This window comes from Podarcis liolepis (assembly GCF_965112155.1).
Source record: "Podarcis liolepis genome assembly, chromosome: 5".
NCBI classification, from domain to species: Eukaryota; Metazoa; Chordata; class Lepidosauria; order Squamata; family Lacertidae; genus Podarcis; species Podarcis liolepis.
Genome location: NC_139556.1, coordinates 43,159,525 through 43,175,678, shown reverse-complemented (window position 1 = coordinate 43,175,678; position 16,154 = coordinate 43,159,525). Strand labels below are relative to the sequence as shown.

The 16,154-nt window shown below is 43.0% G+C and overlaps 1 protein-coding gene across 3 annotated transcripts in view; it reads left to right on the top strand.

The window, feature by feature from the left end:
- Positions 1-9,086: 9,086 nt before the first annotated feature.
- The window catches only part of PPP2R2D (protein phosphatase 2 regulatory subunit Bdelta), a 31,608-nt gene continuing 24,540 nt past the window's right edge, over positions 9,087-16,154 (top strand). The window contains exons 1-2 of one of the 3 annotated variants that reach the window (XM_083505995.1): positions 9,087-9,261; positions 9,472-9,561. In XM_083505995.1, the coding sequence (XP_083362121.1) occupies positions 9,255-9,261; positions 9,472-9,561 (97 nt within the window). In that variant the 5' untranslated portion in view covers positions 9,087-9,254. Of the gene's footprint in view, positions 9,262-9,471; positions 9,562-12,690; positions 12,702-16,154 lie in introns of those variants that run through there. The other 2 variants (XM_083505994.1, XM_083505996.1) reach the window with 2 other exon arrangements.

Here is a 16,154-nt window from a genome sequence, read left to right as displayed (position 1 = left end):
GTTGAACATTTGAAAGACCAGCCTTACCAAAAAATAATAAAAAAATAAATAAATCAGCAAATAAGAGAAAGATTACAGAAAACGCTTGTTTCCAATAGATAAAAAAGTGTCAGATTTGTAGAAAGAAAACTTGTTTTTACCCTTTTGCAAGGTTTCCCCTTGGGCTACAAGCCACCACATTTTACTTGCTGCTAAATCACAACCAAGAATAGGTCCTGACAAAGCAATACTTCCAAGCACTCATTTACTCAAAGCTGGATCTGCAAAAGCTGACTCACCAAGTTTGTAATATCCTGTAGAAGTATGCAAGGAGTGTCAAATAACTGGCTCAAGAATTGTCATTAGTCAAAGGACTGACTAGGTTCTTTGCATACCAGCCTACAAAAGCCACATCACTACTACTGTCAAGGTGGTGAAGGCTTTCGCCTTGCTTCTCAAGACTTCGGGGCAGATCCTCTGGGAGCTGATGACAATGTTTGAGGGATCCCAAGGGAGATAGAGAATTACTCCCTATATACAGCCATACCCATTAGCAAAAGGTGGCTGGATTTAATAACTCCTGGCATCACACTACATTGGATTAAGTGGAGCAAAGAGTGACTCTCTCCCCACACTGTCCCATCATTCCAAACCAACTGGGGAAGAAGTTACATAAAGAAAAATTGCTGCTTTAAAAACCGCCAACACTAATCTTTATTTTCATGTTCCATAAAATCACGTTATTAAGATAGTCAGAAGAAATCAACAACAGACATTAATTAAACAGTGTGCTATTTTGTTGGCAATGATATGCTAGCAAAATGGAAATAATAATAATAATAATAATAATAATAATAATAATAATAATAATAATAATATCATCACTCTGGGCAGCTTCCAACAAAATATTTAAAATACAATAAAACATCAAACATTAAAAACTTCCCTAAACAGGGCTGCCTTCAGATGTCTTCTAAAAGTCAGATAGTTGTTCATTTACTTGTCATCTGATGGGACGGTGTTCCACAGGGCGGGCACCACCACTGAGAAGGCCCTCTGCATGGTTCCCTGTAACTTCACTTCTCGCAGGGAGGGAACCGCCAGAAGGCCCTCGGAGCTGCACCTCAGTGTCTGGGCTGAACAATGGGGGTGGAGATGCTCCTTCAGGTATACTGGGCCAAGGCTGTTTATATACAGTGATGTGGGTGGGGCAGGGAGGAATGTACACTCTTTCTTAAACCTCTCCAAACCACAGCCCCACACCCCACTGTTGATGCAACTTTACACCAACCCCAGAACTTTTGCAAATAATTTCTTTCCTACTGACTTCAACTAGAGGGATTTAAAGCAAACCAACAGCCCTGCCCTGGAGTTGATGACATCACCACAACACAGCATAGGCTATGGTGTAACTCAATACCCAATTGCTGCACATTACCAGTTTCTGTTGTGTGCCAGGAGCTCCTAAACAGGCACCTCACAGCTGATGGGGCAGAGGGCAAGTCCTGGAGTTGCTTTGCAGATAAATATCCGCAGTAAATAATTTACTTTAAAAATCTCAGCGATGAAAAATAGGAATGAAGGGTCTGGGCTAGTTACTGCACTAGTTGAAGCAATTTTTTTTAAAAAAAAAATAAATTAAATTAAAAAGCATCTGAGTTGATTGACCACAGCTGTTCTTAATGCTACACAACAGTTCCCTCAAAAAATGTCTCTTGACCAGAAGGCCCCGAAGTTGGGATTCACCATGGTGGAAGTCATGAGCAAAACATTGTTTAGTGTGATTTTTTGGTATGCATTTTGCCTAATATACAACTTTTGCAATGCAAATCCCCCTAATAGAAGACATTTCTGTATGTTTTCTCTAAAGTGTGTGTTGCTATGCACGTTTTACACAAAGCATGAGCAGCTTAAGAAAAGAATTGCCAATGGCACAGCTATTACAGGTGTGCATCAGATTCAAATTAACCCCAAATCCTGAGCATAACCGGGCTGATTCAGAGGGATTAGGACTAGTCAGAGGTGAAGCACTTCCCTTAGAATCACTACAGATCGAATCTGGGATTGCCAAAAGCCACATGAGTGATTTGAGGATAAAGAAGCTGTTGCAACATTTATCCCCAAACTTCCCCAATAAGTAAAACAGTAGGACAATGCTTCCTAAACCATTTTTACCCATGTACCACAAGAAATTTGGCTAACCTCTTAGTGATTCCCCCCCCCCCCCGGCTGTTGTAGAAATTATAAAATACTGCGCTACATGCTGCATATTTATTTTTATTTTTTGCTTCTCTCATTTCTTATATTATACAGTGGTACCTCGGGTTACAGATGCTTCAGGTTACAGACTCCACCAACCCAGAAATAGTACCTCGGGTTGAGAACTTTGCTTCAGGATGAGAACAGAAATCGTGCAGCGGCGGCGCAGCAGCAGCGGGAGGCCCCATTAGCTAAAGTGGTGCTTCAGGTTAAGAACAGTTTCAGGTTAAGAATGGACCTCCGGAATGAATTAAGTATGTAAGTAGAGTTACCACTGTATTTACAATCTGAATTCCATAAAACTCCATACAATTCAAAGAGAAGGGGAAGACAGGTGATAGTGTAGTTTTGTGACTGGCGGGCCTAGCTTCTAATAAGCAATATTCTAAATACCGTATTGGCCCAAATATAAGCCGCACCCACAAATAAGCCACACCTTTAAAATTGAAGGGGGGAGGGAAGAAAAAAAGACAATACTTGGGCTGCCTTCCCCCTTCTTTCCGGCGGCTTGGGGGAGGCTTGGGAGTGAGTGCGCTCCCAGGCTGCTTCCTGGTGGCATAGCTGTCAACGTTTTCTGTTTTTTAAGGGAAATTCCCTTATTCTGAATAGGATTCCTCGCAAGAAAAGGGAAAAGTTGACAGCTATGCCTGGTGCAGGGAGCTGCGCCAGTTTGCCAGTGGCGTAAGGTCGCGAATATAAGCCACACTTTAACTTTGCATGGTCAGAGGGGGGGGGGAGTGCGGCTTATATTCAGGCCAATATGGTATAGGTATACTACTACTACTACTACTACTATACAACATTTGAAAACATCAGAAATCTTAAAAGAAACAAACTTGATATTGTATTAAATGAATGTTGCCAGAACTTTTTCTATCATCTTTGATAACGTAGATTTGCCATTTAAGCTCATCAATTAATTATAGCCACAATAGGTAGGAACAGAACCTTCATGTCCAGCAGTGGTTTATCACTGGTTTAAAACCTGGCAATAAACTGGGGATTACTGCCTCCACGATACCCTGCTTGTGGGCTTAAGAGATATTTGGCAGGAGAAAGAGTGCTAGGCTACACGCTCTTTTGATCTTATCCAGCCGGACTGAATTCTTAAGGGTTTTAAGCTGGGACATGTAAATATAAGGGCCACTGCTCCTTGCAACTCAGCTTTGTTCTTTCTGAACACTTTTTACCATAGCAAAAAATCAAACCACCCCACACAACAATTAGCAACATGGCAGTTTAACAGAACAAGGCATGAGAGTTTATATACGAAAAGGTGTGTGCATGCATTAAATGTATGTAATGCTGAAATGTGTTTGCGTAATTTGACATCTACAAAGATACATGCCAAGGGGAAAGACACATAGCTATGATATGATTTTCTATTAAAAGACAGGCCTAGCAGAAGCCTAATCCTATTTTAAACAGGTGTGCAGTTAGAATTGCCAGAGGTTCTATTTTTAAAGCAATAGTCCTTGTTTACGAACACCTTGCTCTGTAACACTCACAAAATAAACAAATTGGGCTGTAGCCAACATTAGCTCTGATCAGAGTAAACCTGTTTAAATTAACCCATTTAAATTGAGGCCCATTATTTTCAAGGGATCTACTCAAAATGGAACTGACATTGGATATAACTCAATAGCTCTACTTCTTCCTGCTGGGAGCGAGGGTTGCTCTCCTTGTCTTGGTAGACGTCATCTCACAGGGTAGCCAAGTCAGTTTCCATTCCAAAATCAGGCCTATAACCTGCCTGAAACTAATATAGAAAGTCAGTGTCATCCAAGAAAGTCTAGAGCAAGCTGGCAATTGTCTGCTTGAATACCTTACCCAGTGTGGAGGCCACTCCTGTTGTATTTCTGCCTGGAGTTCTGAAAGAAAGAATATGGCATCCTATATACTTCCCTGGAGCTTCATGTCCCTTCTCATAGTTAGAAACCATTAACAGATACACATCCCACTCCTTTATAAAATGCCTTTCTCATTTGTATCCAAAGAAACCAGGGTGACGTAAATGAAATGTCTCATACTATCTTCACAAGAACCCTGTGAGGTAGGTCAACTGCTGCCTCTTTGCCTAATCTAAGATCACAGAGTATTAGATACTCAGATCTAACAAGTACGGCTAGAAGGAACCTTCCTGCAACAAACTACAGTGGTACCTCTGGTTAAGAACTTAATTCGTTCTGGAGGTCCGTTCTTAACATGAAACTGTTCTTAACCTGAGGAACCACTTTAGCCAATGGGGCCTCCCACTGCCACCGCACGATTTCTGTTCTCATCTTGAAGCAAAGTTCTTAACCCGAGGTACTATTTCTGGGTTAGCGGAGTCTGTAACCTGAAGCACCTGTAACCCGAGGTACCACTGTACTCAGGCTTAAGGGGATTCACACATGGAAAACAAAGTATAAAATCACAGAGTTGGAAGGGCCCATGGGTGCAGCAGATCTTAAAAGTTTTATAGTAGGTAAGGGTAAAGGAAAAGGAAAAGGTACCCCTGACCTAAAGGTCCAGTCGCGGACTCTGGGGTTGCACACTTATCTCGCTTTACTGGCCGAGGGAGCTGGCGTACAGCTTCTGGGTCATGTGGCCAGCATGACTTCTGGTGAACCAGAGCAGCGCACGGAAACGCTGTTTACCTTCCCGCTGGAGCAGTACCTATTTTATCTACTTGTACACTCTGACATGCTTTTGAACTGCTAGGTTGGCAGCAGCAGGGACCGAGCAACGGGAGCTCACCCCGTCGCAGGGATTCGAACCGCCAACCTTCTGATCAGCAAGTCCTAGGCTCTGTGGTTTAACCCACAGTGCCACCCTGGGTTCAAATCCTCACTCAGCCGCAAAACTCACTGAACAATCTTGGGTCAGCCAATGTCTCTTAGCTCAATGTACCTCATGGAGTTGTTGTGAGGTCCATGAAGTAGGAGGAGATATGCATACCACATGATGTGTGATAAATAAATGAGTGGGCAACACTATTACTGTATCAAGCAAACATTTCTATGTGATTGAACTGTGTGCATCCCAGAACATTCTGCAGTATGTAGAGGGCTTGTGTGTATAACAATAACATAAATTTTTGGCAAGCTGAAGGAATTATCTTGGAATCTATTCACATAAAGACATTTTGAATGCTTGAGTTTCCTTCCTGGATTCAATTCTAGTAGGACTCTTATGCAGACTTGATACAGATTAGTCTGCCACAGTTCTGTATGTTGGATTTATAGCACTTCTAGAATCATAGAATTGTAGTTGGAATCTTGAGGGTCATCTATCCCAACCCCCTGCAATGCATTACTTTCCTTGATCAAACCATTATACTTCTGTTGATGCAGCCTAGAAAAGAATCATAGAATCATAGAGTTGGAAGAGACCACAAGGGCCATCGAGTCCAACCCCCTGCCAAGCAGGAAACACCATCAGAGCACTTCTGACATATGGTTGTCAAGCCTCTGCTTAAAGACCTCCAAAGTAGGAGACTCCACCACACTCCTTGGCAGCAAATTCCACTGTCGAACAGCTCTTACTGTCAGGAAGTTCTTCCTAATGTTAAGGTGGAATCTTCTTTCTTGTAGTTTGGATCCATTGCTCCGTGTCCGCTTCTCTGGAGCAGCAGAAAACAACCTTTCTCCCTCCTCTATGTGACATCCTTTTATATATTTGAACATGGCTATCATATCACCCCTTAACCTCCTCTTCTCCAGGCTAAACATGCCCAGCTCCCTTAGCCGTTCCTCATAAGGCATCGTTTCCAGGCCTTTGACCATTTTGGTTGCCCTCCTCTGGACACGTTCCAGTTTGTCAGTGTCCTTCTTGAATTGTGGTGCCCAGAACTGGACACAGTACTCCAGGTGAGGTCTGACCATTAGCATTAGCATTAGCTATTTTTGCTGCTGCATCACAATGTGGACTCCTGTTAAGCTTGTGGTCTGCTACTAGATCATTTTTACATTACTGTCAAGCCAGGTGCCCCCCATCTTATATTTGTGTAAGATGGGGAGCACATTGGAACAAATAATGCTCAAACCAGCTTCTGAGAGCTTCTGCATTTTTTAAAACACACTAAGTATACCTTACTGTGTCATTGCAAAAATATTATAGGAAGAGCCCTACTAATGAGAACTTTCTGCATATAGCTAACTTACCAAAGCACAGCCAGGACAACCCTATGCTAAATTGCTTTCTATTTTCATTGTTACACATGTGGGTTTCCCCTTTCCTTTTCAGTTGCTTGCCCATAACAAAACTAAGTTTTCAAGGTAAAAAAAAGGGGGGGGGCTTTGCAACCTGCATAACAGGCCAACTTAAATTTGGCCCCCAACAAGTCAGGTTGCATGAATAGAGCAGGACCATGTGTATAACCAACCAAGGAACAATCTGTTCTTTCTGAAGGAGTGGGTGAGGATTCAAATATTCACACTAAGGAGAAAAACAAACGCTTAACTTATATAATATTTAAAGCATTCCCTGCACATCTCAGGTGGCAGATATAACCAGCAACACTTTGCTTGCCCTTTAACCCCTGCCCTAAACTGGAGTTTCTCTCTCGTGCTCTCTCACAAACACATACGTTTTTATGTTTATTTAGCAGTGTAATTTTTAGGCCACTTGGCATTTGAAATATCAAACCGGGCTACAGAGGTAGCAGCTTCCCTCCTGCCTCCATTAGGGGCACAACCTTACAGTGGCCACTTGCCAGTGCTGGGCAGGTCCGGCCCAAAGACAAGGTGGGTTGGGCAACCAATATAAATGTTACCTTTGTACAGTAGACTAGTTTTACATACACTCATATATCGCTCTCTATCCTTCATCCAGGCAAGCAAAGGGCATTAATATCAGGCTTCAAGCACACATTCCAGCTAGGCAGAAACACTCAAGGCTGGGTGCAAAACAGGGCAGGTGAGGGGTGCAGCCCAGGGAGAGGTGTGGCTTGACGTACAGCCTAGAGCAGGGCTCAGGAAACTTTTTTAGCAGGGGGCCGGTCCACTGTCCCTCAGACCTTGTGGGGGGCCGGACTATAGTTTTTTTTGGGGGGGCAGGGAAATGAATGAATTCCTATGCCCCACAAATAACCCAGAGATGCATTTTAAACAAAAGGACACATTCTGCTCATGTAAAAACACACTGATTCCTGGACCGTCCGTGGGCCGGATTTAGGTGATTGGGCCGGATACGGCCCCTGAGCCTTAGTTTGCCTACCCATGGCCTAGAGAGCCAGAGAAGTCTAGACAGCTGCACTTGGCCACCATTCCTGAGTTTCCACACCCGTGTTCTACTGACGTCAGCAGCATTAGCAACGGTGTATCTTGAGCTTTGGTATAACAAGCACTTGCTACTCAGCTGTCATACTATAAAAGAAATGCAGAGAAGGCTTTGGGTAAATTCGCACCAAGTATTCAGCATACCAATGTGGGAGCAAGCACAGGACAGTCAGGCTTGACATTGTGCTTGTGCATCTCTATTAAAGAATGGAAACAACTTGCCCTCCCCTGGGATGCTACTATCCATCAGCATGGACAATACTAAGCTAAATGGAGCTATGTTTCCTGGAACTTTGGTATCTTGGCAAATGACACATCGGGTTTCAGGAGTTGCACTGCGTTCTGTTAAGAAAATATGTGTGGGTTATACAAAAGTATTATACAAATATTTTTCTTTGTTATTAAATTATGTATGACTTGCAGCTGTGCCACAGATTGCAAGGTAAACACAGGTATAGACCATGGTAGGAAAAAAAGGTAGCTGAAAAGGAAAAAAAATCATGTTAAAATCAGCAGGCAGAAGCAGGGTCAAGCATTTCTCCTTGCAGCCTCCTGTGAAAATCACTTTGCGAAGAATGGGCAGATGAACAAATATGAGGATGTATTATACCCATAGAGAAGACGCAGAACTCACATCTGCACAAGGACCAATCGATCTGAGCCTCTCTGTAATCCCAAATACCTCTAGGCAGGCCCCAGTAAATAACTGGTGAGGAAAATGCATTCTGTACATGCTCTGGAACCCTGTTTCTTGCTTCACAGACAATAACAATGAATAAGATATTCCATCCAATTATTTTCCAGATGAAAATGCTAACGTTGCCTCACAATGCGTATCATGTTGAGTTTTAAACCATGTTGCGTTAAAGGCCTTGATTTCCAAGTAAAGGCAACATGTTTAGCCTAACCTGCCTCCCTTCCTGGCTAGGCTCCTAACATAGCTGAGGAAACAGGGTGACCGCACCAAAATCCTCCGCGGCCCCTTACTTCCAAGCTTCCCATGAATCAGGACTGAGTTTCCGATGAAATGTGAAAAGCCCCATAAAAAGAAGCCTTAGCCTGAAGCAGAATTCTGCTGAAGCCGAAAGCTCGCCTCACTATACCTGGTGTGACTGTTCACCTGGCCCTCGTTAAATGGGTTTTATTGGTATAGTTTGAAGGACTCTTTAAACTGCTGGCATGTTCATCACCGAAGGACACGAATCCCTGCTGGATTTTCAACCCCTATTTTTTGGGGGGGGGGGGGAGCAGCCCCATTTCCCCCCTCCCTTTCGAGCAAACCGCCTCTCTCCAAGCCCTGCGAGAACCTGAAGCCGCCTCTGGCCTGGCGGGAACCGGCCTCCTCCAACCCACGCGAGAGTAGAGCCGCTTCCACGCTTCCACCACCCGAGGACTCCCCTCTTCCTCCCGCCTAGTCCTGCCTGCCTCTCCCTTCCCACACACACACACCATTCATTCAGGCCCATCCGGCTTCTCCCTCCCTCCCTCCGCCCGGCGGAGGCTGGCAGGGGGATGACGTCACCGGATCAGGCTGACCGGCAATGGGCGCCATTTTGAAACCCCCAAACCTCCGGCGGCGTCGGCGCTGGCGGTGGCGGCCGCCACAGCAGCAGCAGCAGCGGCAGGGGCAGCGGCGGCAGCAGCTCGGGCACCGGCGTCGCTGGTAGCGGCTCCCTTTCCGGTCGCGGTCGGTTTACGTCTGCCACGCGGGCTTCGCTAGGCCCCGGTCTCCGCCCGCCACACACACGGCGCGACATGGCAGGTGAGGAGAGAGAGGGGCGCACCAGAGGCAGCGGCTATGGGGCTGGTTTGGGTGGCCCTGGTCTTGGCGGGCGGAGGCAGGCCTGAGGCCTCGGGGAGCCGGGCGGAGGGAGCTGGAAGGCTTTGGCCTATTTATCCTGGGTTGAGAGCGATACTAGAGGCGAGGGTCGGGCTTCTCAAGGCATTTCTTCCCTTTCCCGTCTCTTCGCAGGGGTGGCCGGCGGCGGCGGAGGCGGCAGCAACGATTTCCAGTGGTGCTTCTCCCAGGTGAAGGGGGCGATCGACGAAGACGTGGCGGAAGGTAAAGGGGGTGGTGGTTGTTGTTGTTTTAATTATTATTTTGGGGTGGGTGGGTTTAGGGGACGGAATGACCCTGGGCTCCTAAGGAAGGGCCTCCGAAAGGCCTCACTTCCTCTCGACCCGGCTTTAAAAACCTCCCGCAATGGGGGTGGTGGTGGGGGGGGGGGAGGAATAATGGCAGAGGAGGCTCCTGCTAGTCCCGGAGCTCCCTCCCAAGGTTGCTGCAGGCCCTTCTCCTCTGCAACAACCTTCCCCCCCCCCACAGCCTTCCTGCAGGGTTGATGGGCCTTCACTTGCAAGGCATCCCGCAGGTCCCCAAGCGCAGGATGGGAAGAAGGAAGGGGCTGAGGATGAACCCTGGTTCCCACCGCAAGGGTGCCCTCTCCACACACCCCGGGCCCTTGTTCGGTCTGGAAGCAGCATTAGTCTCGAGAAAGTGTTACCTTTTGCTCGCCTTTTTGTGGTTCTTCCCTTCTCTCCCCCCCCCCCCAACCAAACCACCACCATCTTCCTCCCCCCTTTTTTTGAATATGTGTAGGGTGGATTGCAGAGTCTGACTAAGCTGCTGCTTGCTCTGCCGTCTCCACACTGTACAGAAAACTGCTGTCTTTTTTCCCCTTTTCTTTTTTTAATGTTCCGGGAGAAATGACAGGCAGTGGAACAAGAGGAGTGAAAAGAAAAAAGAGGATTGGGAGTGGGGAGCAGTCTGTCAAGGTTGTCAAGCTACATTCTAGCCATACAAGGGAGGGGAGGAGGCAGCCTCCTCTGAAATTTAGTTTTTAGCAGCAGAAATGTGAAGTCTTCTTTCTGGCAATGCGCAGCTTTAGGTGTACTTTTAAAAATGATATATCAACCAAGGTTAGGTTGAACAAGTTTGTAGCAAAAACCAGACCAGCCTGTAAAAGTGCATTAAAAGTTCATTCTTAAGTATGTTAACTCCAAAGTAAATCTTACAAAGTTCTGTTTGATTTATTATCTAGTAATTAAAATTGCAGCCTAGCTGTTGCTGCTTCATTAAAGTAGCTGGCTGGTACCCATGGTATCCTAGAGTTTTATGAAGAGTCTGCATTGTTTTTTGAAAGTGTACAGGTTGTATTCGTAAACTTATTAAATACACTCTTATTAAAAGTTTGGTTATTTTGGATTTTTTAACATTTATACTACTGTCCTTAAAAGCATTTTAATTTGAGTTTGTGTTGTATTCTTGTTGTAGTTTAAAAATATTTCAAAAGACAAAAGTTGTGGGTTTTCTCTTTACAAGAGTGGAGAGGCCAACTTAGGGTGTGGTTTGGAGGAAGATACTGAAACTTCTGTGATTACTAATACTCAGACTGATAATAGGTGACCCTTTTAACATAATATACTTAGAGAATTAAAAATGGTTTGCAGATAAGCAGTTTCCACACTTTCTTGAACCGCTATTTTGTTTTCCTGAAAGTGGCATGTTTTCCAAGAAGCAATACAGTTTCATTAATGCTTACTTAGGTTCAGTTGCCATTCTTTGTTTTATTAAGATGTTTATGCATAGTCAAGCCTTCTGAATCATCAGTGGGTTTTATTGCTGTTTGCTTGTAGCATTATGAATAAGTGTAGTAGAAACATTAAATAATTATTGGTGAGATGTGAAAGAGTTCTGTGCTAGAATGGATAGTAGTAAAATAAATTCCAGTATGTGTACTAAATCTAGTATTGTTTTTCAACCTTGATAGTGATATTTGATAGTCTTCACACAGTTCTGTATCTGGGTGGCAGCCAGCTGCTAAACATTGGTAACAAGATGTCTACATGCTTTCATATTGAGCACAGTTAATATTTATGTAGAGAGTTGCATTTAGAGTTCTATTTATAGTGAAACAATTAGCCACACCCACAGTATGTGTGTCTGTCTCTAGCTACTTTGTGTAAGGGGAAGGGGTTACATGAATAAAATACCTGGTCTTGCACCAGGTGGGAATTTATAGTATAAATTAACAGCACTAAAATTTTACCTAAATACCTTGATCATATGTTTAGTCTTACAACTTTCTTGCTCATGGTAATAAACGACTGCAGTGCATATCAGTTTATCCTGTTTTGAAACAGTTGTTGCAGTATACTTATTTTTGTTGTGAGAAAATAAATTTCTAACTACTCGCTGATGAGAATTTTTTTTTATAAGATTGGCAATTGGTTTTAAAAAGTGGGTAATTTGCCATCTACTGTCCACATTAATTTTTCAGAACAGTCTCAAGGAAGAAAGAATATTGTGCTTATGATCAAAATTACTATTCTCTGGAAGGCTCCAGTCCCTCTCAAACTTTATAGACACCCTTCCAGATCATGTGGAAGCCTCATTGTTTCCATAACAGTTTGCAGTATTTCCTACTCCTGGGCATTGTGACCCATCACATGGCTATAAAAGTTAGCGTGGCTTAATTTAGAGAAGAGAGGTTAGAACCACATTGGAGTGCAGAATAGGACAAACTTGCTATTAAATGTGGGTTGTGTGCATGTTATATTAGTATATCAGAATATACTATACTACATGTACAAGGCCATGTTTTATTTTATGGAATATTTGAAAATATTTGACCATAGCCAGATAACAAATTCACTTAACCAGCATCTCAGCTCTAATTTTTGTCGTTGTTTATTTGGACATACTTTCACATCTTGCTTCCATTTCCCTTACCACTATTTTTGAAACAACTTGTTCAAGAAGTTGTGTAAAAGAAATTGCATTTAGGTTGTTGGGCCCCAAAGAAGGGCACTATAATTGATGATAGTATGTTTTTGCTGTTTTGTCAATAACATTTTATAATCTTTAGAGATAAGGCAGTATAGAGAGTTATGCAACTAATCTTAAAAATAACAATTTTCTGCACTGGGCATAAACAAAACTATCAACAAAATTATATGCTAAAAAGAAAACTGACATTCAGGCAGCACATTTGAGAACTTAACCAGTTTTTCAGGATTAAAATTAAAATGTTGTAGATCAGAGTACTCCAAGCACATGCAAGTAGTTGCTTGCATTTCACAGTATCACAGTTAATAGAATCCTGATATGTCTGTAACATGTTTTCCTTTCTGTTCTTATACCCTATCCAATTATTTTTTCTTTACTTAAATACCATGGATTTTAAAGGAACTTGCTTCCAGGTAAGTGTGGATAGGACTGTACCTATAATAGTTTTAGAAAATGAGGCCTGTAATTTTTTATTCACATATTTGTGAAATGCCATCTTAATAGTGATACCCCCGAGGTGAAAATTACATTGCTAACTTCCTTCTAGCTTTTGCACTAATCACACAATGTATGGAGGTGTGTATTTTATTTATATGTGTACAAAATAGGCTTCTAAGTTATGCAACAATCTTCTCCCTCTGAACAACACATAAATTCATCCTATAAAACCTATATTAATTCAGATTTTAGGAACACATTTTTGCATCAGAACCTAATATATAGTGTTTTCAGCACTGGCATTCATGTGTACTATACATTCCACCATAACTCCATATAGGTAGGCAATGCTGGGTGAGAAGATTTGACAAGAATGTGTCATCTCCCTGTTCGTAACATTTTTATTTTCCTGTCAGTTTCTTGTAGCGTAATGCGAGCCTAGATTTCTCTCCCGACTGTTGACTTTCTGCTACTTGAAGAAATAATACAGAATTTTTTTCTCCAGGCCAAAGTCTTGTCTTTACTCTGTAAAGTACCCATCAAATTGAGGGTACTATATTTTTATAACAATACAGGCATCCCCCAACTTGTGCGCGATCAACTTCGCGTGTGGCCACGTATATGCGTGTTGCCAACAAATAACTAACCTAAAACGGTGAGAGAGAGCTGGAAAGTCCTTGTGGCTCACAAGGAAACCCTCCCCAGAGCCTGAAGAGGACATCAGTGAGCCAAAAGTCCAGAAAAAAAAACACTCCAGGGGCTTTGAAATGGTATGCAGGAGCTCTCACTGCTGCTGTGCTAACCCATTCAACAGCTGTTGGGCTGGAAGCTGTATGTACTGCAGTAGGCTCCCCACTTATGCATGCGGGGCCCTGGAACGTAACTCTTCATAAGTGGGGAGTCGCCTGTACCTGTACTGTACTATGGAACTGGGAATTATGGATTATAGTTCCCTGTTGTCTGTACATACTGTTGTAAACACATATTGGACAGTTTTGGACGCTTGTACCTGCTTAATTAATCAAGATGAATAATAGACTGGTGGGTGTGCATCAGCCTCTTTGTTCCTTTCCTTGCACAAGTGAGCAAATAAACCAGGAAATCTGAGATTAACTATCATTTCTGGCTTTGTTTGAACTGACAAAGTGTTGTTAATGGCTCAGAAACAAGCCACAGTATGAAGTTCACAAATCTTAATGACTTATTAAGCTGACATGTGAACGTCCAAACACAGCCATTATAAATTGTGTGAAGCTGCCCTTAAGGCAGGGGCTGGCAACCTAAGGGGTCTTTTAACTGGACCATGCACCCCTTAGGTCGGTCGGCTCCCATGCGCTGTGCTAAACCGGCGCAGAACAGAGCGGGGACTGCCTTCCACAACAGTGGCCGGCTTCCCATTGGCTGCAAGTTGATAGACCGCACCATATCCTGCTGTGACTTAATAATATCCTTTAAACTTGAAATTTAGATAGGCTATAATGAACTTTATACTTTTATTTTATTATGCTGTTTTTGTGCTGAAATATCACTACTGGTAACGAATCGGTGTTTGGGAGTGTTTAAATGCATTCTTATGAATTACCGTATTTTTCACTCTGTAAGACGCACCCGACCATAATACGCACCTAGTTTTTAGAGGAGGAAAACAAGAAAAGCCAGCAAGAGCCGCAGACATGCTCGCTTGGTGCGGCTCTTTATAGATAAAGTGGCTCTTGCTGACTTTTCCAGAAGGTGGAAGAAAGGACTGATGGGCTGCCCTCTGTCCCTTATCCCACCTCCCTGAAAAGCCAGAGCAAGCTGTGCAGCTATTGCTGAAGCCAGGAAGCCAGCAACCCAGAAGCGCTGTGCAGCTCTCGCTCTTGCTGTGCTGGCTTCAGCGATAGCTGCGCAGCCTGCATTCGCTCCATAAGACGCACACACATTTCCCCTTACTTTTTAGGAGGAAAAAAGTGTGTCTTATGGAGCAAAAAATGCGGTATGCGTAACCTTAAATAAGTGAAAATTTCAAGGCATTTATTGAAATGATCTCACATGCCACTTATTTTGTATTGATCTGGTACAGAAAGATGTGGAGCTATTAGAATAATAATGGTCTCGAAAGTGTTGATTTGAGTATAGCAAGATATTTTGGTAAATGAGGCTGCAATCATATACAGTGGTGCCTCGCAAGACGAAATTAATTCATTCCGCAAGTTTTGTCTTGCGATTTTTTTTGTCTTGCGAAGCACGGTGTTGGAAAAGTTTTGGGAAAGCTTCAAAAATCACCAAAGTCTTCAAAAACCTCAAAAAAGGCTACCACACCGCGTGCTATGAGTTGCTCCTCGAAGTCAAGTCACAACTGTATTAACGGTTTTAAGAAAAAGGAAACAAACTTGCAAGACGTTTCCGTCTTGCGAAGCAAGCCCATAGGGAAAATCGTCTTGCGAAGCAACTAAAAAAACCAAAAAACCTTTCGTCTAGCGAGTTTTCCGTCTTGCGAGGCATTCGTCTTGCAAGGTACCACTGTATACACCTTAGAATAGCCCATTGAACTTGGTGGGGCATAGTTCTCCGTAGACATGTTAAGGATTGTATGGTTAAATATCACTTTTGCTTATATTTTAACTAAAAAACATTTTTTTTGGGGGGGGGAGTTTGATCAATGTTACTTCCTTATCCCAATGTTGTGCATAACAACTTTAAAAATGCTTTTGATTTTGAAGCTTTGTATCAATCAGATATGTAAACTGACTTGATCCTCAACATAGTAACTGAGCTTTGCAGAATTTTCCTTTCTTGCCCCATCACTTACCCACTCCCTCTCTCCCTACGTACATTGTCAGCACTTAGTACATGCTGCACCCCATTAATTTTGCCTTTGCTGTGTTCTTTGCCACACAGTATGGTAGGACTGGTGCATTTGGACCTGTCCACCCTTTAAATGTTGCTAATGTAGATGGCAAAACCCTGTTGTGCTTTCTCCCATCTTGAGCAATAGCACTGTAGCAATTCTATTTATTTATTTTAAAGCATTTCCAAACTGCTCCTTATTTTTAAAATCCCAAAGTGGTGTACACTGTGTACAGTATAAAAGCATTTGTTAAAACAAAACTATAGCCTAAAATCAATAAAACGGTATAAAAACAGAAAAGTATGTAAAAAGAAATAAAACAGATTCAGGGGATTCAAAAACATAAATATTGTGGCTGTGCATGCAGGCTCCTATACACACTGGTGATGAAAAGTGGGTGGAGGGGAGGAGCCATCTGCTGATGCATGTCTATCCAGCCAGGGGAAACCACTACTTCAGGCAAGCAAGAAATTGAATCCCTAAGCTATACAAGAATGTACCATATCACATAAGACATGCTCCAAGAGGCATAATATTTTGAGAAACGTACTCATTTCAAACCATCTTTCTTATTAGCAACACTAGATTCTCTGGTTTT